Consider the following 26,013-nt stretch of genomic DNA (forward strand, 5'->3'; position numbering starts at 1 on the left):
CTTTGAAACCTCACATTCTCCCAGCAAGCACCACCTCAGCCTTAGTAGGGGACTCAGTAAGCAAAGCAGTCTGGTGAGAGATCCAGCCAGGTGAATGAAGAGTGAAGGGCGACCGTCTACCTAACATCCCTTCACTTCTTTGCTTTAGTTCTATGGTTTGACTGAACCCAGATTGTGAAAGGTCTAGGACAGCTTTTCTCAATGACCTATCCATGGAGCAGCACCCTGACAAGCCGGTCTCTGGTCTCAAAAAGGTTGAGAAACACTGCTCTAGGATATTTGCATGGACTAGATTTTCTCTACAAGCTCAGTAAGATCATAGAATCATAGAATATCAGGGTTGGAAGGGACCCCAGAAGGTCATCTAGTCCAACCCCCTGCTCAAAGCAGGACCAACTCCCAGTTAAATCATCCCAGCCAGGGCTTTGTCAAGCCTGATGACAGGCCTCTCAAATGAGTGCCCTATCCACTGCACTGTGGGATATTCTGAGGAGAGACTCACTCACTCTTGTTGAAGCTATTCCACTTTAATAATCAATTGGGCCAAAACCAGAGTCATTCTATAGTTTAGAGCACTCACCTGAGAGGTAGATGATCCTTGTTCAAACCTTGCTTTGCCTGGGTGCTGAGCTATCCCCCGCGGTGCAGCCCAGCCCAGCCATTAGGAGCACGGTGACTCGAGCTGGGGGAGCCCTCCCAGGGCATCCCACAGCAAACACAGCCCTGGGCAGACAGCTGGGCCTGTGGGGAAGCAGCTCAGCCCAGGTCCTAGCTACAGGGGGCCCTGAGACAAGTGAAGGTGACTGAACCAATTACCAAAGGAATGATGTTAGAGTCGCTAACCCTGCGGGGACATTCTCATTCAGGAGGAAAGTGATCTTAGTTTGCTTCAGCTCAGAAGTTCTCAAACTGTGGTGGCCTGCGAGCTCCATTCAGGCACCTGGGTGGCCGCACACGAGAGAAGGAAGGGCCACCCCTCTAATTAGTGGAGCCGCGCAGGTGTGGCTCCACTAATTGGGCACCTGGCCCCTAGAGAAGATGCACATGTAAGGTGAGGTGGTGGCCTTGGCGGAACGGGACTGCTGTTGTCGCTCACTGGAAATTCACCAGTCACCGTCCCACCCTGTGTCATGGTTGAGGGCTAGCTGCACCTCTGCCTATTCTTTGCATCAGGCAGAGAAGGGAATTGAACTGGGGTCTCCTACATCTGGGAGGAGTTCCCTGGTTACATGGAGTCTTCTTCCTCCTGATTTACTCCTTGCAACACACAGGTCCCTTTATGGATCCAAGCTGCCATGACTGGCTCACAGCAGAAATCTGATGAAGTGCCCAGTTAAAACCACTCCTATCATCTACTCCTTTAGCAATTTTATGTGAGGTTGGCACCTGTCTTTGGCTACATGGGCAGTTCGTGGTTGTGTAACTGAAAATAGCTTATTACTGGCTGGAGGAAGTAAGCACTGGACCCATTTCTGTAGAGAACTTGGCTTTTATTTAAATAAAATATTGTTCCTTCTCAAGAGGAGATGGAACTCAAGTATGTATTACAAGAGAAAAACAGAGATGCAAGAATGATCTGCTTGCATAACTGAACATCTTTACAGAGCCAGTCACAACTTAAATTGTTTTAAATGTGTAGTCCTGCAGCAGCTGAACACCAGATCTTTGGTGATTGTCAGACAGTGACTTCCTCCATCTGGGATCCTCATGTAGGCGTTATCACAGCTGTAGCAACGGGAGGGCAGCACAGCTCCTACAATGTTTGCTGTGTATGTGTTGGTCCAGCAGAAGCGAAAAACAAAGTTGTGCTGTTTCATACAAGCACTCATTCATGTCTTAACTGGTATATCAACAGAACTGGTGAATTTTTAACAATTTTAAACTTATTTCAAATTTTTCCAACTTTCCTTTGTCAGACTTAAGTTTAGCTCAAATAGCAGGGTTAAATTCTTCTTTAAAGACTACACAGAACTGGGTTATTATTAAAGGATGAGCTCCTCACAGTAAGTACCTTCTCCACGTGTAAAAGGGGAAGGTGTTCAGGAGCAAGACCTCAAGAACAGAGACCAAAACTACTACTACTAGGAAAAACAATTAGATTGGGATGACGCTTCCTTTAAACTTCCATAGGCCCGATCCACCTTACCTTGGGAAAACAGTTTGCCAGCAACTCAATCCAAACCTTCCCCCAGTGTCACACTTGGGACACAGTTAAGCTTTCTTAGCAGTTTCTTTTCTTTCAGATATTTTTATAAAACCTTGTCAGGCTCTCAGTATTTTTTAAAACAAAAATAAGCACTTACGGTATTAAGTTATGTTACAGAAGCACAGTACAGTCCTTTGAATTTGACTGATCCTGGGCAGAAGAGTCAGTCCTGTGGAGAGCTGATCCTTGTACAGTAGTATTGCCTACTGGGTCTCTCAGTCACTTTGGAAAGAGAAGGCACGATCAGAATGAAAGGATCCAGCTAAGACAACCTCAATCCCCCCCCCATACAAAATCCTCATGTGTGCAGCATTCTAAACCATTATGGCACCGCTCTAACATATTATGTACAACCTAAATGCAACAGGCCTGAGGCCTATTAAATTCAAACTCAGACCTAGGTAGCAAAAACAAAGTTATTCAACACTTTTCTGCAGATTCTCCTGCACAGCTTTCTCTGTGAGAATCTTGGAAATTCCATTTTGCATCGCAGAACAAACCCAGTATTAAAGACCAGTCATTGATATCAATGGCTTTTCAGAATCTGGAGAGAGTGTGCCAAGTGCCCCATGCAATGGGGAAGACGTGACCTTTCCACTATAGCTGGAAGTCTCATCAGGGTGTCCACCTACTTCTGAGAATTAAAGCCAGGAGGTATGGGCCTCAGAGGAACAACATGGAGCTTTGCTGGACACCGGAAAACAAGAGGACACAACAAGATTGATTTACAGTATTTATATCCCTAGGAAGAGGGCCCGTCTCTCCAGGAAGCTCAGTTATCCACCTCTTCATCATCATTTTGTTCCTCCTCCTCCATCCGTTCATCATCCTCATCATTCTCCTCCTCCCTGCTCTTGTCTTGTTCCTCAGAGTCTGCCTTCTTGTCTTTGTCTTTCCTTGCTTCTTTCTTTCCTTTTTGCTCACGCCTGTAAACTAACAGACCAAGAGAACTACAATTGGATACACATATGTCATTATATCCATTGTAGGGACAATCTACAGGTGGCTCCCATCTCTGTGACCCAGGGTCTCCCCTTGCTCTCCAGGCTTACAACAAATGGAGCACTGAACCTCTTGATAGCTGCTACCCATCCTGTTATTTGAGTTGTGGTGATAGACTTTACAGGAAGTTATGTTAAGTGTTGTTCAACAGAAAGATGGCGAGAAGGATACAGGAGCTCATATTCATTACGCAGAACACGTGACTTCCTCTACACAGAGGTGATGGGGGAGACAGATTAAATGAGTCACCTTTGTGAAATTACATCATATCAGTTCTATTAAACTACATGTTCATATGTCCCCATAAAAACTGCAATGGGAATGTCTGGCTTTAAAATAAATAAATAGATGATTCAGGGAACATAAGAGTTGGATGCCCAACTTCTGGGTAAATGGGACTCAGTGTCATTAGGACTAATTTAATCTACAGTTAGAGAACATGTTACCTTCCAATGATTCCTTTAAAGGGGCTATGAATCTCTGGAACTCCATTTCCTCCATGGCTGAGAGGACATCTCCAGCATTCAGTGTTTTCCTCTTCCCCTTCACTGCAAAGTTATTTGCACTAAAGAGGGAGAAGAATGAATATCAAAGAGTAAATCAACCCCAACTACTGGCTGTTTAAAAGGACAGAGCCAACTTAAAAAACAATCACAGCTCTCAGAAATGTTTAATCACTATTATAAGCAATACCTAGGATGACTGACCAAGAATCTAATTATAACAGATTAAAGAAAAAAACACCTTTGTTTACATTGTGCATTTATGTGTATATAGTCAGTTTCATTGTTTCCCTGTATAGTCAGGGAGTTTTCCATTTATGTGGGTTTTTCCACACATGTAACAAGAAAGAAAATACATATTTAAATGTGGTTGTAAAACTATTAAGTGGCAGGGCGATTCAAGGACACTGTAACAAATATGTAGTTACTACAAGTTTAGTTTAATTCATTTTTAAAAAGTTGACTAATATTCAATTTAATGGTATACCTTTTAATTTTATTATTACGTTTTAAAGATGTTTGAATTTCAACTGTTATAGATTTAAACAGAGAATTTAGATGCAGGAGGAAGCTAAACCCTTTAAACCTGAATGAGTAATTTAACATACACTATGAAACATGCCTAGTTAGTTCCTACACTACTTAGGTTAACACTCAGAAGGAAAGTCATAAAGCTACAATGGGTTCACATAACCCAAGAACAAGGAGCCCTTATGTAAATTAATGTTTGCTCTAAAAAGGCTCTATAATTTTGTGATCAGTGTTTTCTGAAAAATGATAAAGTGTAGTGATAAAGGTAAATCAAATGTGACAGTTCAGGACACGAGGTGATCACTTAAGGCGACAGGAAGTAATCCACCATCACCTCTGTAGGCCCCCAGGATGTATATATTGGGCAAGTAACTGAGGGCATTATGAGGCAGCAAATACTGGCTACTGAAAGAGAAGCAAAGCATTTGCCCTGTTGATTTATCACTTGCCCCTCTTAGAAAGTTCGCATGGCAGCATGCTACTTAATCAAGAAACTAATTTTGAACATAAGATTATCTTACACAAAGGTCACATTACAAACTAAAACCAGATGAAGCTTTATAATGCCTCATGTACATGAATGATAAACATGCCTTTCATTACAGCTACTGCAAAAATTCTCTCCAAGAGAACCAACAAAAAGGCTAGCTACAGATCAAATGGTCCATTGGATCAGGTCACCAGTGATGCTTACCATGATGTTGCATACAACACAAACACACTTGCAGCTCGAGATATTGCACTACGAGCTTCCTTGGAAATGTTTACTCCATCAGGAAGCTGGGGAAAAAGAAATGTCATTTTATCAGATGAAATTCAAGTCATATGGATCTGGAGGCTAACAAGTCCTGTCCAGTTCAGTCAAGCCATTCAGAGTGTTTGCAGTGAACAATAAATGTGAGAAAATGAATTTTCTATAGTATTTTAATTAATCCTAATGTGTGCCTCAGTTTCTCTCTTCACTTTGCCCTGTTACCCAGTGGAGGGAAAAGTATTAAGTTGGGGCAGTGCAGAAGATCAGATGTGGGAGTCACCTTCTTTGGGCTACAGTGAATAGGGTCATAAGGAACTGTCTGGACCCTGCTGAAGGCGATTCTGTAACAATGCAGAATCCCAAAGAGACGATGGAAAAGCCCCAATGACCAAAACAATGACACCTAGGAAACAGCAACAAAGAGAAAGAGGTTTCCCCTGCACCTCTCAGCAGGGAAGCTGAGCAGAGACCCCAGATCTAGAACAAAGGACTGACACATGACCAGCAGAGAATAAGGGTGGACTTCTGGTTCTGAAAGAGGCTGGCCGCTCTCTCTTGGGTATCACTACGGAGTTAGAGGGAGACAGAACTTGAAATGCAGTTCATTGCACTTTGGCTGGTGAATTACTCTGGTTTGATCAGAATGGACTATGCTTTAACCTTTTACTCGGTTTTGAAAATGCTGCCTGTGTGTTAATGCAAATACTGGGTGAGATGCATTAGTTCCTGAAGACTATACAAGTCTCTAACCAGGAGTCTGTGTCAGCTGGACTTGCTGGGCAGAGCTCACGGTGTGAAGCAAGGGTGCTGGAGCAGACACCTGAGTCTAGACACAGACTAGGAGGTGGTGAGGCTGCATGACTTACCCTGAAGGACAAGCGAGACACCTTGGAGTCTGACACATTAAAGGGGTTCCCTCAAGAGCCTGTTTAAAAGCTGGAGCACAGCACAGATCCATGACATAAGGCTAGAAGAATGCTGCTGCATAGATAATTGTCCTAACCCATTGCTCTGACTATATCACCCAACTCTTTGCATCCTTCGACTGGCTCCCCCTTCCCTAGTGTTTCAATCATAAGATACTTATCTTCACTTTAAAGGCCGTTAACAATCCCAACCCTACCCATCATTTCTTATTCACTGCTGAGATGCTAACTCTCACCTCTGGTCGGCCCATGATACCAGCCTCCAATATACACTTCTCCCTACTGCCCCTCATGCCTGGGAGGAGCTCCCTGCTAAATATCTGCAAAGCCACTTCATTATCCTCCTACAACCCCTCCTCAAAACTCTTCTTTGCCAGGATGCCTACAAAAACCCTAACAATGAGTGAACCTGTCACGATGCCCAATATTATCCTATTGTTTCCTTGTACTCCTCCATCTGCCTATATCCACCTGTTACTTCTTGTCTCAGGTTGTGAACTCTTTGGGACAAGGACCTTCTTTTTATTCTGTGTTTGTACAGCAACTAGCACAATGGGATCCTGGCCCATGACTTGGGCTCCTAGGCACTACAAATAAATAATAAATAATAATAATAATAAAAATTCCAGATACATCTAACATCTAAGTACAACAAGAAGCTGGTTAACTGTGAATGGGCTTAGCCAGGTCAAGAACATAGACAGAAGGAAAGTAACTTTTGTAGTAGCAGTGGACTTGGCCTCTGCCTCAATCTTAGTCCATTTAATCCAGAGGTCGGCAAACTACGGGCTGCGGGCCACATCCAGCCTGCGGGACCCTCCTGCTCAGCCCCGAGCTCCTGGCCCAGGAGGCTAGTCCCCGGCCCCTCCCCTGCTGTTCACCCTCCCCCGCAGCCTCAGCATGCCAAGTCGCTGGCATAACACTCTGGGCGACCGGGCAGCGCAGTTGCAGAGTTGTGGCCTGACCCAGGGCTCTGGGCGGTGCGACTGTGGTGCCCCCAGCCGCCGGTGCTCCAGGCAGCGAGCTAAGGGGGCAGGGGGCATTGGATAGAGGGCAGGGGAGTTGGGGGAGGTGGTCAGGGGTCGGGAGTGTGGATAGGGGTCGGGGCGGTCAGAGGGCGGGGAACAGAGGGGTTGGATGGGGCTGGGGTCCCGGGGGGCAAGTCAGGAATGAGAGGGGGGGTTGGATGGGGACAGTCAGGGGAGGTGGGTCTGGGGGTGGTTAGGGAGCAGAGGGTGGCGGATGGGGTAGGAGTCCTGGGGGGACCTTCAGGGGACAGGGGATTGGATGGGGCAGGAGTCCCGGGGTAGCTATCAGGGGGCGAGAAGCAGAGGGGTCGGATAGGCTGTGGGGGTCGGGCCACGCTTGGCTGTTTTGGGGGAGACAGCTTCCCCTAACCAGCCCTCCATACAATTTTGGAAACCCGATGTGGCCCTCAGGCCAAAAAGTGTGCCCAGCCCTGATTTAATTGTTGCCAAATTCTTAACCTAGAAGGATATTCTCATAACGTGCAGCATCCATCCATTAATCCTTCTTGGTCTTTTGGCTAAGATCACGCCTAGCATCAATTTAATGACTGAGACATATTGTATCTCATTTGCTGGCAAGGAACTGGACTTCATCTAGTAGCTACTTTCCTTCTGTACTCTGCTCTTATTTTGGGAGCTGGTTCAGGGATATATAATTTACAGAGCACTGACAATATTGTAAGAAATTTACAACTATCTATCTTAGGGTTTTCTATGGTTTCCCATTACCTCAATATGTGGCTATGCAGAATCCAAATGTTTTCCAGCAGCGTGAATTATTTCAGATTCATGGTAAATGGGGCAATGGATGAAATATTAGATACTGGGGAAAGGGGGAAAAAAGAAAGGGGGGAGGAAAGCACTTTCTGCAGCGTGGGGGATAAGTATGGAAAAATCCTTTTGTCCAGTACAATTTCTCTGTCAGAAAACAGTGTCTCTTCCATTTCAATAGAAAGTCAACCTTTTCTTTTGACAGCTCAGATAAAGTTTGCTTGGCATTAAATAGAACACATAACTTTAATTTAAATACAAAAAGATTTTATGGCAGATTATTTAAAAAAGTAGAACCACTGCAACCCAACAAGTGACATATCTCACACACCAAATAAAGCGGAAAACAAAATGCAAGATTTTGCACTTGAAATAGTTGGAAACAACCCAGAATTTGCTGCTTTGAGCCCCTTATTAAACTACAACTTTAAAAAATCAATCATATTTCCACCTGAAAATGTTTTACCTACAACTCTAAAAAATAATACATAAAAGAAAGATTACAGAAAATTATTTCTCTATTTTTCCCAAATCTACCATGAGCATTTGACAGTACTAGGCATAAAGAATTTCATTTTACCATGAATAGTCAGATTTCCCTGTTTGAGTAGGTCTCTCTCAAACCAACAAGGGGCAGAAATAATGCTAAAAAGAAAAGGTGACTGTAAAACCACAAAAATTGTCAGGGCTTTTTTTACTAAATGATTAGATTTCAAGTTGACAACTTTCCTGTTAAACTGTTTTATCGTCTACAACACAAAAGGAGATTAAAAAATTACACAGCGTACGGCCCATTTTCTGTACAACAGGCACATTTTACTCCTTTGAGGTTTTCAGTCTTCACTTCAATCGTCTTGCACTTTTTTATATCTCTGCTAATACTCACTGCTTCTTTAATTATTCGAGTGATGACAGCATTGGGCAAGTTCAAGTCCTCTGGTCTTTCCGCCATCTCTGAATACCTAGAACGGAAATGAGGACTATTCATCAGATATTTTTTCTGCTGAGCAGCTCTGCTTATAAAACACTTGTCTCACTATTACAGTAGTTATAGGTAGTTCTGCTATGTAAAGTGACCATATAAAAACGGCACCATCTCACTCAGCAGCCCTGCCCCTGTGTTTAGTCTGGCGTCTGCCTATCAACGAGAAAATGTCTGTACCACTCTTTATTCCTGTTATCTCTACAGAACAAAGAGAACATTGACTGCCTGGATTTCTTTGTCCTGTGCATTGTCAACAGAGATATTAAACCAATTTCAATCACTCACACCTGAGTAAAACCCGCCACAACAGTGGGGCTACTCAGCTGCCAGAGCGCAGAGCTGCAGGATCTGTACGGCTGGTGACGACGAAAAGGCAGGAAGGAGCCCGGCTTGGTTCTCAGACCCCGGAGGGGCGTCGCGGGGCCGGCAGTTAGCCAGGCCGCCTGCCGACTTGTCAGCGGAGCAGACCTGGAACCTCAGCGCGCCAGCGCCCGCGAACAGCCCCGCTCACCGCGGAGCCGCGCTTTAGGGCGGGCGTTACAGGGAAATCTGCTGCCGGAGCCCCTCCGGACCTAGGGGAGCGGCCCCCTCAGCCCAGCCAGCTGCCGTTGGGCACGGGGGGCAGCGCGAGGCTCACCCGCCTCCAGCCTAGGGCGGCGGGGGGATCCGGGGGAGTCCCAGCCCAGCCCAGCCCCCGCCGGGACGGGGCGGCGGGGGGATCCGGGGGAGTCCCAGCCCAGCCCAGCCCCCGCCGGGACGGGGCGGCGGGGGGATCCGGGGGAGTCCCAGCCCAGCCCAGCCCCCGCCGGGACGGGGCGGCAGGTGGGGGAAGGGAGGGGAGGCCGAACGGCGGCAGGGTCGCTCGCTCCGGGAGCGGACTGGCGGCGGCCCGGGGGGGGGGGGCGAGGGGGTCCCGCCGGTGCCCGCTCCCTCGCGCCCCACACTCACGGGGCAGGGCGGCCGCCGGCCGCGTGCAGACCCAAGGCCCCACCAACCGAACCGCGCGCCCAGCCCTTGACCTCTCACCCCTCCCAGCATGCAGTGCGCGGGCGACAGCCTTCCCCCTTCCCGGCGTGCGCTGCGGTCGCTTCCTTCTCCTCCCCTTTCCGAGCGTGCGCTGTTGCCTGGTAACGTGGAGTAGTGGGGCCCGGCGTGGGCGGCGGCGGGCAGGTGAGAGGCGGCCCCGGTCGGAGCGCAGCGGGCAGGGTCGGGGGAGCTGGGGAAGGAGCGGGGCAAGGAGGGGCAGGGGTCGGGTCCGGCGGGAGGGGGAGCGGAAGATGGCTGGGCCGTGGGGGGGAGTGATTGGGCGGGGGGAGGAGGAGCGGGAGGTGGCCGCACAGAGGGGCAGGGTGGGAGCAGGGGGAGAGTTGCTGAGGGGGGGGGGGTTCTTCAGTGCTGTCATGTTTTCTGGTTCCTCAGTTTCCCAGCCGTGCGTCCGCGTTGCTGCCCCTCCCCTCTACGTGCCCAGGAGTTGGCGGTGGGAGGGTGGAGGCTGGTGGAGAATATGGCTCTGATACACAGGTGGGCAAACTACGGCGCGCGGGACCCTCCTGCCCGGCCCCTGAGCTCCCGGCCCGGGAGGTTAGTCCCGGGCCTCCCGACCCCCCGCAGCCTCAGCGAGCCGACGGGCAACGCTCTGGGCGGCCGGTCAGCGCACTTGAAGAGCCGTGGCCTGACCCGGTGTTCTGGGCGGCGCGGTAAGGGGGCGGGGAGCAGGGGGGTTGGATTGAAGGCAGGGGGGTTGGGGGAGGTGGTCAGGGGGCAAGGGTGTGCATAGGGGTCGGGGTGGGCAGAGGGTGGGGAACAGGGGGGTTGGATGGGGCAGGGGTCCCGATGGGTCATCAGGAATGAGAGGGGGGTTGAATGGGGCGACAGGGAGGAGTCCAGGGGTGGTTGGGGACAGGGAGCAGGGGGTGGTGGATGGGGTAGGAATCTCGGGGGGGGGGCGTCAGGGGACAGGGGGTTTGGATGGGGCAGGAATCCCTGGGGAGCCGTCGGGGGCGAGAAGCGGGGGGGTCAGATAGGAGGTGGGGGCTGGGCCATGCCTGGCTGTTTGGGGAGACACAGCCTCCCCTAACCAGCCCTCCATACAATTTTGGAAACCTGATGTGACCCTCAAGCCAAAAAGTTTGCCCCCATCTGTTTTTACTCAGCGAGATGATCCAGTGCCATTACACCCCATCCCATGTGCTTTTTTGCATAATCATCTCTGGAATCCCCATCACATGGCAGTTTAAGAGCTGGGTGGTGTGATGCTGCTGCACCGGAAGCTCTTTATTCGTGAACAGAACTAAGGACCTCTCCCATTATTTTGTCTACTGACCTGCGAGAAGCAGGCCACAGTGAGGGCTGAATTTTCGTACTTTGCATGTGGCTAGACCTCACTAATCAGCAAAAAATGAACAGAACATCAGCACCTCTCCAAAGACCCCAACCCCCATACGTTTCAGTCTCCTCAGCAAGACACAGCAAACTTATGGATGACTTTTAATTAAAGACTAAACTAAATTGTACTGAAAACCCTAGTTTGAAGTGGCTGCGTAAACATTGAGATTGTCTTCTGGTCGTTAGTGCAGGTCCTGCTACAGCAGAAAAACTTCAGTTCCCGCCCTTGTGAGGGTCTTTTAAAGGATGCTTAATGAACAGAACTGCAGATGGAAAAAACTTGTTAGGATACATGTAGTCCATGCCCTGAATGCTTTGTCCACACTCATTTTTTTAATTATTCAAATGACAGAGCCTCCACCGTATCCTGTGTGAGAATGTGCTGTGGCCAAATAGAAGCTACTAACAAGTAATTACTGTTGATATCTAGTCTAAATTTTCCTTCATTTAATTTCATCCCACTAGTTTACACCCATTTCAATCACCCTAAACAAAGCAAGTAAACTCGGATTGAGAGCGTGGGCTGGAGGAAGTATTTTGTTCCTTTAGTCCTTTTTGTCAAAGGAGACATTTAGAGGTGGGTAAACTGTCACTAGAGCTTTTCTCCATAGAAATCTGGCTGTTTTCAATATTAGTGACATTTGCAGCACTTTTATGAATATTGTTAGCACAATACTGTGGGGACATTTGCTGTTGAGAAGACTGAAAATGTTGTAGCAAATTTTACATTCCTTTTTTTTGAATTTTGAGCTGAGTTGGTGGTTTTTGACTGATTCCAAGGTGTTGATTCTAATTCCATCCTACGTGGTCAAGAGGATTAAGCAGAAGTCATTTTGATTGATTTATTTTCTCAGAGGGAAAGGCTGCATTCTGTGTGATCATTCTCTGCTCATCTGAATAAAAAGCAGGAAGCTGCTATATATTGCTCTCTGGTGCAGGGGGTCAGACTGGGAATAGAAACAGTAGTGGTACTGTCTCAGACTGTAACCACAACCCAAACTCCACCAACTCATGACACCATTACTAAACATCTCTCACAACAGATTGTGGAGATCTTCATACCATAATTGTGTCTGTTCTTTCTTACATGCTTTGATCAGCAGTGAAATAGTTCACCGAGGTCCTGTCTGGAAGGTGAAAAAAGATGATTGGTTTTTGTTTGTTTTGTTTTTAAATAAAAGTGTAAGCTAACAGCATTTGAAATGCCCTAGAGCCAGTTAATAAATTTTAAAAGTGTGAATCTGTGCCCTCATGAGGTGCATCCCTGAGCTGCTGTTTCAGGCTGTTGGCTTGTCCATACTGGGTGTATCTTGCACTGGTGTAGCTACACCTATATAGGTGCAGATTCACGGCACCAGTGTAAAAAGTGGCTTACCCTGTATTGACTAATTGAAGTCACTTCTTATGCTAGTGTGTTACACTTAAACTAGGGTTTTGCACATGTGCAGCTACAGCAGTGTGGATACACTGGTGGAAAAACCCCATGGTAGACCAGGCCTAAAGCAGTGGTCTCCATATTGGGTACACCAGTGGTTCTCAAACTGGGGGGCATGAGGTTATTACATGGGGGCTCATGAGCTGTCAGCCTCTACCCCCAAATCCCACTTCATCTCCAGCATTTATAATAGTGTTAAATTAAAAACATTTTTTTTTATATATTTATAAGGGAGGTTGCACTCAGAAGCTTGCTGTGTGAAAAGGGTCACTAGTACAAAAGTTTGAGAACCACTGTTTTACACTCTGTTCCCATTTGTAAAGTTACCTTCATAACCAGAAGGAGCACAACATGTAGTTACTCGGGTGAAGTGGCAGGTCACTGTGATGTTTTGCCCAGGACACCCAGAACTGTAAGCCACTGTGTTGCCCCTCAGCCTTAGCAAGAGTGAGCTTTGCTGGACAATTAGACTGTGTGTCAGCTTCCTGGCACACCAGTCTGTCTGCTTCACCAGCAAACTCCTCAAGATTCTGTTTGTTGTAATCGTGCCTTGCAGGTAACAATCAGTTGATCTAAGTTGCGCAGCTGCATATTAAGTGCTGCGCAGGTGCTCAGGGCTGCAGTGGGGAGACAGGCCTCTCCCCAAGCCCCAGACCTGCCACGACGCCCCTCCCCCGGCCCTGACCCAACCCAGTCCTGAACATGCTGCTGCCAGGGGACAGGCTCCCCTCCTGTTACTAGCTTTGCCCATTACTTTGGGGTATGCTCATTTATTAGGGTTCCTCTTTGGGGGGGGGGAAGGTTTCTGTATGTCTATCAATGTACTGCTTCTGTCACTTGTGTTCTCATATTGTGTTCTCTACTTCTCCCTGCTGCAAGTTCCCTCCCAAAGGAGCTATCTTGCAGGATCTAAGTTCCCCAGGGCTGGGTTCTTCCAGCCCCAGAATCAGGCGCACGCACACACCCACACACACCCCCGCCCGTGCATCTGAGAGGTCCGGGTTAATCAGCACTCCCAACCTGAGCCCTTATATGTCCCTGGACTCCCCAGGCTGGGTCCAACAGCACCTCTAAGCTGCCACCCTCCTATGCTATGAGCACGGCGCCAGAACACAGTATGTCTGAGCAGTCTGGGTCGAGCAGCACTTTCAAGCTGCCACCCTCATATGTCCCTGGTTCAGCACGTCTCTACCCCCACTTTCACATTACAATTGTTCTGGTCATAACCCACAGGATGAGCAAACCCCACAGGATTTTTTGGCACTGCAGGGATTTTTAGCTTAGGTACAAGGAGCATTGCTGCAGAGCAAATGAGGAAACCAAAAAACATCCGTGAGGGGGAAGAGAGAGAGAGAAGCAACCAGCTTAATCATGAAAGTTATTTATTGCCAGGTAATAAACATAGGGGAGCCAAACAAACAAAACAGTTATTATAATAAATCTAACTTAAACTTGATTATAAAAGTCAGGTTTAGAAAACTATAACTGATCACGCAAATTAGGGTCAGAAGGCTATATCTAGAGAGAGAGAGCTGGGTTCTCACCACCCCCGTGAAGCCGGAATTGATCATGGGTCCCAGGTGGTGGTGGTAGCTGAGGGACAGGCAGAGCCCCCAGCATGATCAGTCAGGAGAAGTTGAAGTCCCAATGGACCTGATGCAGATTTTGGATCCAGGCATCAGAGCACTTACTTGAGTATGAGTCGGGGTTTTAGTAGAGAAACAACAGTGGTTCAAGGGAGAACACTAGATTTGTTTGTGTAAATTGATGGCTCAAGGGAGTATCCCAAAGTTGTTTTGTTCAGGCTAGACAATGGGAGCTGATCATTCCTGGCTATGGTCGGTGAGCTCCCTCCAAGGAACACAGTGCAATTAGGGAGCGTCGCTATTTTGGATACTAATAAAGGATTTCTTACTAGAATTCGTCTGATAACTATTGAGCTGGGTATGTGCAGGCATAGGTTCATTAACATCTGGAGCAGAGATCCCGCACCATGCAGTGCTTCCCTGCTTTTCTGGTCCCAGAGTTCGGTGTGGTTCTTGCCTTGGAATCTTAAACACAAAAAAGAATGGACAAATGACCAGGGAAGAGTATAAAAATATTGCTCGGGCATGCAGGAGTGAAATCAGGAAGGCCAAGTCACACCTGGAGTTGCAGCTAGCAAGAGATGTTAAGAGTAACAAGAAGGGTTTCTTCAGGTATGTTAGCAAGAAGAAAGTCAAGGAAAGTGTGGGCCCCTTACTGAATGAGGGAGGCAACCTAGTGACAGAGGACGTGAAAAAGCTAATGTACTCAGTGCTTTTTTTGCCTCTGTCTTCACGAACAAGGTCAGCTCCCAGACTACTGCACTGGGCAGCAGAGCATGGGGAGGAGGTGACCAGCCCTCTATGGAGAAAGAAGTGGTTTGGGACTATTTAGAAAAGCTGGACGTGCACAAGTCCATGGGGCCAGATGTGCTGCATCCGAGAGTGCTAAAGGAGTTGGCGGATGTGATTGCAGAGCTATTGGCCATTATCTTTGAAAACTCATGGCGATCGGGGGAAGTCCCAGACGACTGGAAAAAGGCTAATGTAGTGCCAAACTTTTAAAAAGGGAAGAGGGAGGATCCTGGGAACTACAGGCCAGTCAGCCTCACCTCAGTCCCTTGAAAAATCATGGAGCAGGTCCTCAAGGAATCAATTCTGAAGCACTTAGAGGAGAGGAAAGTGATCAGGAACAGTCAGCATGGATTCACCAAGGGCAAGTCATGCCTGACTAATATAATTGCCTTCTATGACGAGATAACTGGCTCTGTGGATGAGGGGAAAGCAGTGGACGTGTTGTTCCTTGACTTTAGCAAAGCTTTTGACATGGTCTCCCACAGTATTCTTGCCAGCAAGTTAAAGAAGTCTGGGCTGGATGAATGGACTATAAGGTGGATAGAAAGTTGGCTAGATTATCGGGCTCAACGGGTAGTGATCAATGGCTCCATGTCTAGTTGGCAGCCGGTATCAAGTGGAGTGGCCCAAGGGTCGGTCCTTGGGCCGGTTTTGTTCAATATTTTCATAAATGATCTGGAGGATGGTGTGGATTGCACCCTCAGCAAGTTTGCAGATGACACTAAACTGGGAGGAGAGGTAGATATGCTGGAGGGTAAGGGATGAGATACAGAGGGACGTAGACAAATTAGAGGATTGGGCCAAAAGAAATCTGATGAGGTTCAACAAGGACAAGTGCAGAGTCCTGCACTTAGGACGGAAGAATTCCATGCACTGCTACAGACTAGGGACCGAATGGCTCGGCAGCAGTTCTGCAGAAAAGGACCTAGGGGTTACAGTGGATGAGAAGCTGTATATGAGTCAACAGTGTGCCCTTGTTGCCAAGAAGGCCAATGGCATTTTGGGATGTATATGTAGGGGCATTGCCAGCAGATCAAGGGACGTGATCGTTCCCCTCTATTTGACATTGGTGAGGCCTCATCTGGAGTACTGTGTCACTACAAGAAGGATGTGGAAAAATTGGAAAGAGTCCGGCGGAGGGCAACAGAAATGATTAGGGACTGGAACACATGACTTCTGAGGAGAGGCTGAGGGAACTGGGATTGTTTAGTCTGCGGAAGAGAAGAATGAGGGGGGATTTGATAGCTGCTTTCAACTACCTGAAAGGGGGTTCCAAAGAGGATGGATCTAGACTGTTCTCAGTGGTAGCTGATGACAGAACAAGGAGTAATGGTCTCAAGTTGCAGTTGGGGAGGTTTAGGTTGGATATTAAGAAAAACTTTTTCACTAGGAGGGTGGTGAAACACTGGAATGCATTACCTAGGGAGGTGGTGGAATCTCCTTCCTTAGATATTTTTAAGGTGAGGCTTGACAAAGCCCTTGCTGGGATGATTTAGTTGGGGATTGGTCCTGCTTTGAGCAGGGGGTTGGACTAGATGACCTCCTGAGGTCCCTTCCAACCCTGATATTCTATGATCTCTGTTCTTTATGCTAATGGCGATTCCTCCTTGTCCCATTTTCCATGCAAATGAGGCTAGGGGAGTTTCCTTAATCCTGTCACTCTTTATCCCAGGGGTTTAGGTGTGTCTCCCACTGCCTTTTCATTGCTTTTTATAAGTCTTTTTCTAATCAGTTTTGGTTCAAGCAGAGGCTGGGGGCGGGGGGAAGGTCTTTCATGAGTCAGACTGGCTGGGTACTGCGCCCTAGTTCCCCAAGAACACAGAGCTTCTAGGTAACACTTCCCTGATCCAGCCCTGACCCTGCTGTGGCTGGGGGACAGGCACCCCGGCCCCAACCCAGCCCAGCCCCGAACTTGCTGCGGCTGGGAGACAGGTGCCCCCTCCCCCAGCCCCGACCCAGCCCAACCTTGAACCTGCCGTGGCCGGGGAAGAGGCCCCCCTGCCCCGACCCAGCCTGGCCTGGACCTTCCACAGCCGGAGAAGAGGTTCCTCTCCCCCCCAGCACTGGTGCTGCTGCTGGGAGACAGAGCTGTTGGGGGGAGTCCTCTCTCCGCATTGTAACCCCAGGGTGCCCCACTGCACCCTAAACTCCTCAACCCCAGCCCCACCCCAGAATTCAGAACCCTAGCCGGAGCCCTCACCCCCTGCAACCTAACCCTCTGCCCCAGCCCTGAGCCCCTCATCCCCGGACCTACCCCAAAGCCCATATCCCCAGCCAGAGCCCTCACCTGGCGTAGCACAACCCTCTGCCTGAGCCCTTCATCCCTGGCCCCACCCCAGAGCCTGCACCCCCAGCTAGAGCCCTTAACCCTCCCCCCCACCATCCAACCCTCTGCCCCAGCGCTGAGACTCCCCACACACTCCAAATCCCTTGGCCCACCCTGCCACTTGAATTTTGTTATATGCACCAATATGGAGGTGATGTGTCACACATCACCACCATATTGGTGTACATAACAAAATTCATTCCGCACATGGGTGGGAAAAATTAGAGAGAACACCGTCAGTGATCCTGAGTTCCCCTGAGATGTCTCTCTGTAGTGTTCAGTCCCTTTCACAGGACACTCATAGAAACTATTAAATATGCTGCCTCCAAAGAGACGGTGCCCACACCAGTCTGTAAGGCTAGCTGAGGACTCCCTCTATATTTCAATATAATAACACTGTGATGGTTTATAGTAAAACTAAGAATAAGTTTAACAAAGACCAGAGATTGAAGTGATACAAAGGAAGAGGAAAAGAGACAGGTATGGTTACAAACAAAACAAAATAGGCTTGCTAATGACTACAATTTAATTTTAGCATGTTACAATTTTTGCCCAAGTAGGTTTCTCACTTACATCAAACTAGTAGCAACTCCAGCCATTCAGATAGGAGCATCCACTTTTCAGAGGCTCAGAAGGTGAAGTTCCCCATGTCCTCTCAGTGATGGATAACTAAAATGCCTTTTTGCTCCCCTTGTAGTAGGAAGAGAGCCTGAGATATAAGTACTTGTATCAGAAGCCTGGTATGAGGCAATCCTGCTCACAGAATTTGGCAGAAACAGGGCTGATATTGCAAAAATACACATTCTGAAGAAGTGCTAGTCACAGAGTGCTCACGCAAACACATCCCAATATCAAGGATGGTACAAAAACGTTTCCCAAGGATAACAGGAACACAGTGACCCCCTCCTAAAAAATTAGGTCAGAATAACAATGTGTAATAGAGATGTTTTGATCAAACCAACATGTACAAGATGATGGGTAATAATTAGCAATGTCCGGGGGCAGTGACTAATTATGTTAAAGGGGCAGTACTAACTTGTTCATATCGGGGTATAAAAATGTATTTCAGAGGGAGTATCTTTGTCTAGCCTTAGAGAGGAACAGAAAGTCCCACTGTTTGCTGAGCTGGTCCATTGCTACAGGCATACATGTATTAGTGGTCCAGTAGAGTCTGTGGGATACTAGTACCATGCTTTGTTGACAATAAACCTAGCTGGGTACCTTTGTCCCTTAACGGATCTTGTGGTCATTGCGTGGTTCACTCAAGGTCTGCTATGCCAGCTGTCTGCTCAGGGCTGGAGCAGCACACATAGGGTACACACACACGCAGCAAAACATCTATCAACATCTAACCATACCCTTATAGTTCCCAAAGTTTATTGTCTCTATCTCAAGAGCAGCTTCCTGGGGTGCTGATTCTCTCTCCTGGTGTGATCGTTAAATTGTCTCCTCCTCTGTTTGTTAGCTTGTTGACTCTGTTTACTGTATATGTAAAGTTTCAGAGTAACAACCATGTTAGTCTGTATTCGCAAAAAGAAAAGGAGTACTTGTGGCACCTTAGAGACTAACCAATTTATTTGAGCATGAGCTTTCGTGAGCTACAGCTCATGCTCAAATAAATTGGTTAGTCTCTAAGGTGCCACAAGTACTCCTTTTCTTTTTGTATATGTAAATATACTTTCATTGTCCTCTGCCTGTAATCAAGCTGCTCATACAGGTAAATGCATGTTTCTTTGTCTAGGGCAGGCTGAGTTTATGCACTACCTCCGAAGCATATTTTAATAACTTATTTCTAGCACAGCTATATAACGCTTTGTATGCAAACCATTCAGACATCATGCAGTGATGTTCAGGACCCGCATGTTACCAGTGTACATGTGATACCTTACACAATACCTTTTAGATATATATTATGACAACAGTGTGTTGGGAGTAATGAGTATGTCAGACCTAATTTGAGTTATAGTCTGGTGAGCCCACTGCCAGAGGGTCTCCCAAGGTCACAGTCGCCAAACTATCCCAAAAAGTCCATAGAGTGAGTGCATATGAAGACAACCCAGGATATAAGTGGGAAATTATGACCACTTCTTGTGCTTTTTTTTTTATGGAAATGTAGATTATTCTTGTTCTTAACATTTCTCACTGTGCTCAATTCTTCTGTTTTTTCAGAGTATTCAGACATACAGTTATTGCCATTTTACTGCTATTCACTAATGCCTGGGTGGTTGCAAAGATGGTGACTGCAGATGACAGCCAGTGGGATGAAACCGTCTGTGACATGGCTGTTTGCCAACATCCACAGTGCTGGGACACTATAAGGAGGATTGAACAGGGACATCCTCGGGTCCGTTTAAGAAACTTTGACTCTCTCTGCAGGGCTTCTTCTTTGGAAAGCAAAGGTATAACCAGTGACATAGACGCTGTCTTTTCTAGGAGGAAAAAGATCTATTCTGAACTTAAGTTAGCCAACTTCAGGGACAATCCTAGCACATTCAAGGCAGTTTGTAGTTTTCACACAAGTTAGCAGGTCAAGTTAAAGACTATTCTGTGACATTGCACTGCATATATTTAATAAAAATATGTTTATAAGTGTGGCTATGATGTAACTGGAATATGCTTTATGCAAAAGGTCTCTTGTAAGGTACCATTACAAAGCTTGTGATCTACTGAGTGTGCTCATCCTATTTGTATGTATGTATCATTCTTGTATCTAAAACTAGAAATATGAAGTATAACTATGAGGTCCTATTGTAATTATGCAAAGTGTGAGCCATTAATGGTGGTTTAGAATCTTGATGGCTCCCATTGTCTAGGACAATTGACTGTAGATGGCTCTGTTTACCTGAAAGTCTCCACTGCATGTGTGCAGGCCAGTCCTGAAGGAATGGAGAGGGGCTCACCAGATATGTGATCATGTTACCTGAACTGGAATCCATCTTAAATCCGGTGCTTTTCCATTTAGAAGGAGGGGTGGGAATCCAGAGGGAAACAAAGGATTCCCGCCTTGTGCCAAAGCTATAAAAGGGGGTGGAACAGAACAAAGGGGGCCAGTCATGAAGAAATCCCCTAGTTACCGCCTGAGCTGGAACTAACAAGGATTGTACCAGGGAAAGGATTGGGCCCAGACTAGGAAGAAGTCCAGTCTGTGAAAGAAGCTTATTGGAACATCTCTGAGGGTGAGATTTCATCTGTAATCAGTTTCTTAATGTATTAGGCTTAGACTTGTGTGTTTTGTTTTATTTTGCTTGGTAACTTACTTTGTTCTGTCTATTATTAATTGAAACCACTTAAATCCTACTTTTTATACTTAATAAAATCACTTTTGTTTATTAATTAACCCAGAGTAAGTGATTAATACCTGGGGGAGCAAACAGCTGTGCATATTTCTCTATCAGTGTTATAGAGTGTGAACAATTTATGAGTTTACCCTGTATAAGCTTTATACAGAGTAAAACAGATGTACTTGGGGTTTGGATCCCATTAGGAACTGGGTGTCTGGGTGCTGGAGATAGGTGACCTGCTGAACAATTTTTGGTTAAAGTCTGCAGATTTGTGGATGTGGTTCAGACCTTGGGTCTGTGTTGAAGCAGGTTAGCGTATCTGGCTCAACAAGACAGGATTATGAAGTCCCAAGCTGGCAGGGAAAATGGGCTCAGAGGTAGTCTCAACACATCACATGACAGTCTCAAGGGGGTCTCTGTGACCGAACCATTCATAGTTTGGTTTTTTTAAAGCTAGAAAGGGCCATTGTATCATCTACTGTGTCCTCCTTCATAACACTTGCCAGAAAATTTCACTGTCACCCTTATGTTGAACCCAATAATTTGTGTTTGACTAAAGCATATTTTCCAGAAGGGCATTTAAGTCTTGATTTGAAGACCTCAAGATACAGAGATAGAGAATCCATGACTTCTCTTAGTATTTTGTTCCGATCACCCTCAATGTTAAATGTGTGCGCCTGATTTCTGATTCGAATTTGTCTGCTTTAAATTTACAGCCATTGGTTCTTGTTATGCCTTTGTCTGCTAGATTAAAGAATCCTTTAGTACAGAAAGAACAGGAGTACTTGTGGCACCTTAGAGACTAACAAATTTATTAGAGCATAAGCTTGCGTGGGCTACAGCCCACTTCATCGGATGCATAGAATGGAACATATAGTAAAACTGTGAGAGGCTAATTAGTTAAGATGAGCTGTTATCAGCAGGAGAAAAAAACTTCTGTAGTGATAATCAAGATGGCCCATTTAGACAGTTGACAAGAAGGTGTGACAATACTTAAGGGAATAGATTCAATATGTGTAATAACCCAGTCACTCCCAGTCTCCATTCAAACGCAAGTTAATGGTATCTAGTTTGCATATTAATTCAAGCTCAGCAGTTTCTCGTTGGACACCTTCTTGTCAACTGTCTAAATGGGCCATCTTGATTATCACTACAAAAGTTTTTTTTCTCCTGCTGATAATAGCTCATCTTAACTAATTAGCCTCTCACAGTTTGTATGTCACCTTCCAACTTATCTGTGTGTGTGTGTGTATCTATCTATCTATCTTCTTACTATATGTTCCATTCTATGCATCCAATGAAGTGGGCTATAGCCCACGAAAGCTTATGCTCTAATAAATTTGTTATTCTCTAAGGTGCCACAAATCCTCCTGTTCTTTTTGCGGATACAGACTAACACGGCTGCTACTCTGAAACCTGTCTTTAGTACAGAGGTCCCCAAACTGTGGGGCATGTCCCCCTAAGGGGTCTGTGGAGGAACGTTAGGGGGACCTCCGGAGTGAATACAGATAAGGGTGAGCACGACCATGAAAAGTTTGGGGACCGCTGCTTTAGTACGTGGTATTTTCTGTCTATGAAGGCACTTATACACTGTAATCAAGTCACCTCTCAATCTTCTTCTTGGCAAACTAAACAGATTGAGCTCAGTAAGTTTCTCACTGCAAGACATTTTTTCCAGCTCTCAGATTATTTTTGTGGCTGTTTTCTGCACAGCAGTTTTTCAGCATCCTTTTAAAATTGTGGATTCCAGAACTGGACACAGTATTCCAGTATTGGTGTCTTCAGTGCTGTGTACAGAGGTAAAATCACCTCCCTACTCCAACTCCCGTTTATACATCTGAGGATCGCATTAGCCCTTTTTTTGCCACAGCATCACACTAGGCGGTTATGTTGAGGTTTTTGTCCACGCTGACCCGTAAATCCTTTTCAGAGTCTTTCCTTTTCAGAATCACTCCTATCCAGTTCTGTAGGTATGGCCTGCATTCTTCTTACACGTATGACCGTGTTAAAATATACTTTGTTTGAATGAGCCCATCTTACTAAGCGATTCAGATTGCTCTGTATGACTGCCCTGTTCTCCTTATATTTATCATTTTGCCAATATTTTGTGTCATCTGCATATTTTACAGGGGGAGCTCAGTCTTTAACTCCACCTGCTAACTCATGTACAAACTGCCTTCTCGTCACTAGGATTTCACCTTATGTTAGCTAGTGAGTTAAGAATACACTTTTTTCCTAATGAAGGCACATTCCAAGAGACTCAGGCTATCAGCTCAGAAGGAAAACCCTCCAGCTCTTCCACCTTTCCTTGCATTGCCTGCCAGTTTTAAATATGTATATGAAATACATTTATACTTAGAATATATTATGAATATACTCAAGTTACTGATCTTGCTCATGGTTCACATGCATAACTCACTTATTGTCCCTGTACCACTGCCCGCCCCATCCTGGAACTGACCTCCACTCACATGGGGGGGATGTGAGAAAACCTGGATTTGTGCAGGAAATAGCCCAACTTGATTATCATGCACATTGTGTAAAGAGTTGTCACTTTGGATGGGCTATCACCAGCAGGAGAGTGAATTTGTGTGGGGGGGTGGAGGGTGAGAAAACCTGGATTTGTGCTGGAAATGGCCCAACCTGATGATCACTTTAGATAAGCTATTACCAGCAGGACAGTGGGGTGGGAGGAGGTATTGTTTCATATTCTCTGTGTATATATAAAGTCTGCTGCAGTTTCCACGGTATGCATCCGATGAAGTGAGCTGTAGCTCACGAAAGCTCATGCTCAAATAAATTGGTTAGTCTCTAAGGTGCCACAAGTACTCCTTTTCTTTTTGCGAATACAGACTAACACGGCTGTTACTCTGAAACCTATAATAATGTCTTTCACATGAGAGGTAAAACTGAGGTCTTGACCACTTGTGCTTATTAAAGATCCTCTGACTCTTTCTCTGTAAGGAGGAGATATTAAACTTGGCGTCTCGGCCAAATTCCAACGAGGCAATGAAATTCAATATCCCTAAAAGTTCCCCCTGCAATTAGATTTGTATTATTCTTCATATCCTTTCAAACTGTCATGTACTATTGCTCTGCACTGTTAAATAGCTGCAGAGGTTGCTGCACTTGGGTGGTGGCTTAAGTGAGCCTGACATGTTCCTTATCTTTCTGGTCTGGGAGTTGGTGGGGTTGTGAAGCTTAATTAACTATTGTTTGTAATGTATTTTGAGATCCTCTGATGAAAGGCACTAGGGAAGGCAGAGGATTAATTATATTATAATTAGTTACTAATAAACTGGGCTAACAGGACACCAACAAGGCTGTAATAATATCTAAAATGGACAAGATGTATTTTGAGCTAAATGGTTCCTCTAACTGTAGAATTCTGTAACATCAGGTCCTCAGGGTTCACAGTGTCTTTGCTTTTAATTTTTAGATGAATTACCAACACTGAAGATAATAAACTTCCCCAGCAATTGCTCTCCTCGAGGAAGGATCAGATGTTCCAATTGTAACAGAACTATTTCCACCTTCGCTGCACTTGAGACCTCTTTCTCTCCTTCTCTGTATGATACTTCAGTCTATGACTTCTCTGACCGAAATTCTGAAGTCAGGTGAATTGTTGCTGAGCTCCAATCTCTGGATGACTTTTGAAGGTTGTCAGTATTCCCAGGACTAAGAGTCTGTAGCAGAATGGTGGCACCCTTGTTTTTCTGATAGAGGCTGAGAAGAATATTAATGTTTTAGAGATTGGAATTGCCATGGGACATGGAGCATGTCACCATCTGTGTTTTATACATTGCAGAGCAAACTGTTAGCACTTATGGCCCCGATTCTGTAAATAATTACACATATACTGAACTTTACTCATGTGAGTGGACCCACTGATTTCAATATTAAGCGCATGCATTAGTTTGTACGATCAGGGCTTAAAAAATAAATGTATTTAAAAGATTGCTCTTCTAGAATATAGAATACTTTGTTATTAAATATTCATATTGTTCATACCAGTGCCAGGTCCCCATTGTGCTAGGCACTGCACGAATCCACAGAAAAACAGTCTCTAACACAAAGAGCTTAGAACGTAGACCAAAAAACAAACAAAAAAATTGAAAGGTGTGGAAAAGGGATACACATACAATCCAAGCCCTTGATCTGTACATGCTAAGCTTTATGTACTGAGAGTAGTTCCCATTGACTTCAATGGGACTACTTGACTGTGTAAAGTTAAGCATGTGGGTAACTACTCACAGGACCAATGCCCAAGACCCGGTTCTGTCACCTTTCCATGATGAGTAGTACCTTACTCCACCATGAGTAGCAGTGGAGTAAGGTATCACTTTACACCCATTTCTGCTATCTCTGTTCATGTTAAGTGATTGTGGGCATGTGTCTCGTTAGTTCCATGTTGTGTCTGTACGATGATGCCCCTTGGAAGATTGTTGGCAGCAGGGTCAAACCTCTTGATCTAAAAGTCTGAGTCTCTGATGTGTGAGCTAAAGAGCCAGCTTTGCTAGTTCAAAGCCAGTGGCAAACTCCTAAAACCCTATGAGCGACCCAGCCACTTGAGAGGAACAGAGCTATTCTGTGTAAGTGTGGGTTACCTGCTGTTCATGATTTGTTAGTGGTATTTTTTAAAAAAAAATACAATAAAGCCTCATCCTTGCCCCTCTGCTCTGGTGTTCATCTTGCTCATTTCCTTTTCGTTTTAATTACCGAAATAAGGACGATTTATTTAAACTTAGTGACATCCCTTTTAAAATTGGAATTTTCACGCTTACCTTGGCATTTCCTAATTTTTGAATGCTTCCCCTGTCAAGGTAAGGGCAAGGTTAACCCTTATTTTTCCATGGATTTCCTTTTCTCCTTTCAGAAAGCGGGAAAAAAAAACACCCAGGAAGGAAGATAATTTCCAGTGTAATCTGCAAGTTTCTTGATCTGGAATGAGCTGGCTTGGCCCTCCCAAACACTGTCCTCCTTAACTGAGGCCTTCTAAACTTAGCCCAACTGTGACCAAGGCCTCCAAATCTAGCTGTTTCAGCATCAAAGTTAGATCACGTTAGCCACCCAGAGTTTTTATATCAATCCAAAGTTTTAGTGCTTCTCAGAGCATCATGGCAAACTGCTCTACCTGTTGAGAGGGATCGTAAAACCCTGAAATTCTACTAGATGGGTGGAATTTCTTGTATGATATACAAAAGAGAACACAAGGCAGCTGCACCAAGACAGAGAGTAAAGGAGGAGCTGTCCACTGTAACTGAATTTCCTGAACATCTTGAGTGCTTGCATTGTTGCCATTGCATTAATGCTAGTTGTGTTAACTGTGCCTATAAAGTTCTTTGAAGAGGAAAAGCTCAGTGTAATAGATTAATAGATTCTAAGGCCAGAATGGACCGTTGTGATCACTAGTCTGACCTCCTTTATAACACAGACCATAGAACTTCCCCAAAATAGTTCCTAGACCAGATCTTTTAGAAAAACCTCCAATCTTGATTTTAA

At 45.8% G+C, this 26,013-nt stretch overlaps 1 protein-coding gene and 1 long non-coding RNA gene across 2 annotated transcripts; one reads left to right on the top strand and one right to left on the bottom strand.

Moving 5' to 3' along the window:
• Window positions 1-1,481: 1,481 nt before the first annotated feature.
• POLE3 (DNA polymerase epsilon 3, accessory subunit) lies at window positions 1,482-9,746 on the bottom strand. Its single transcript, XM_084650194.1, has 5 exons — window positions 9,655-9,746; window positions 8,608-8,683; window positions 4,937-5,022; window positions 3,655-3,773; window positions 1,482-3,139 (listed from the first exon to the last, which is right to left on the bottom strand). The coding sequence occupies exons 2-5, from the start codon at window positions 8,671-8,673 to the stop codon at window positions 2,979-2,981; spliced, it is 432 nt and encodes a 143-aa protein (XP_084506320.1). The 5' UTR covers window positions 8,674-8,683; window positions 9,655-9,746; the 3' UTR covers window positions 1,482-2,978.
• Window positions 9,747-9,755: 9 nt separating this feature from the next.
• Window positions 9,756-25,188, top strand: LOC311532076. Its single transcript, XR_014714331.1, has 3 exons — window positions 9,756-9,876; window positions 19,400-19,629; window positions 23,951-25,188. It is a non-coding gene; the product is annotated as an uncharacterized lncRNA (long non-coding RNA).
• Window positions 25,189-26,013: the final 825 nt, after the last annotated feature.

The sequence above is a fragment of the Lepidochelys olivacea genome (genome assembly GCF_965140295.1).
Source record: "Lepidochelys olivacea isolate rLepOli2 genome assembly, chromosome: 16".
In the NCBI taxonomy this organism is placed as follows: domain Eukaryota; kingdom Metazoa; phylum Chordata; order Testudines; family Cheloniidae; genus Lepidochelys; species Lepidochelys olivacea.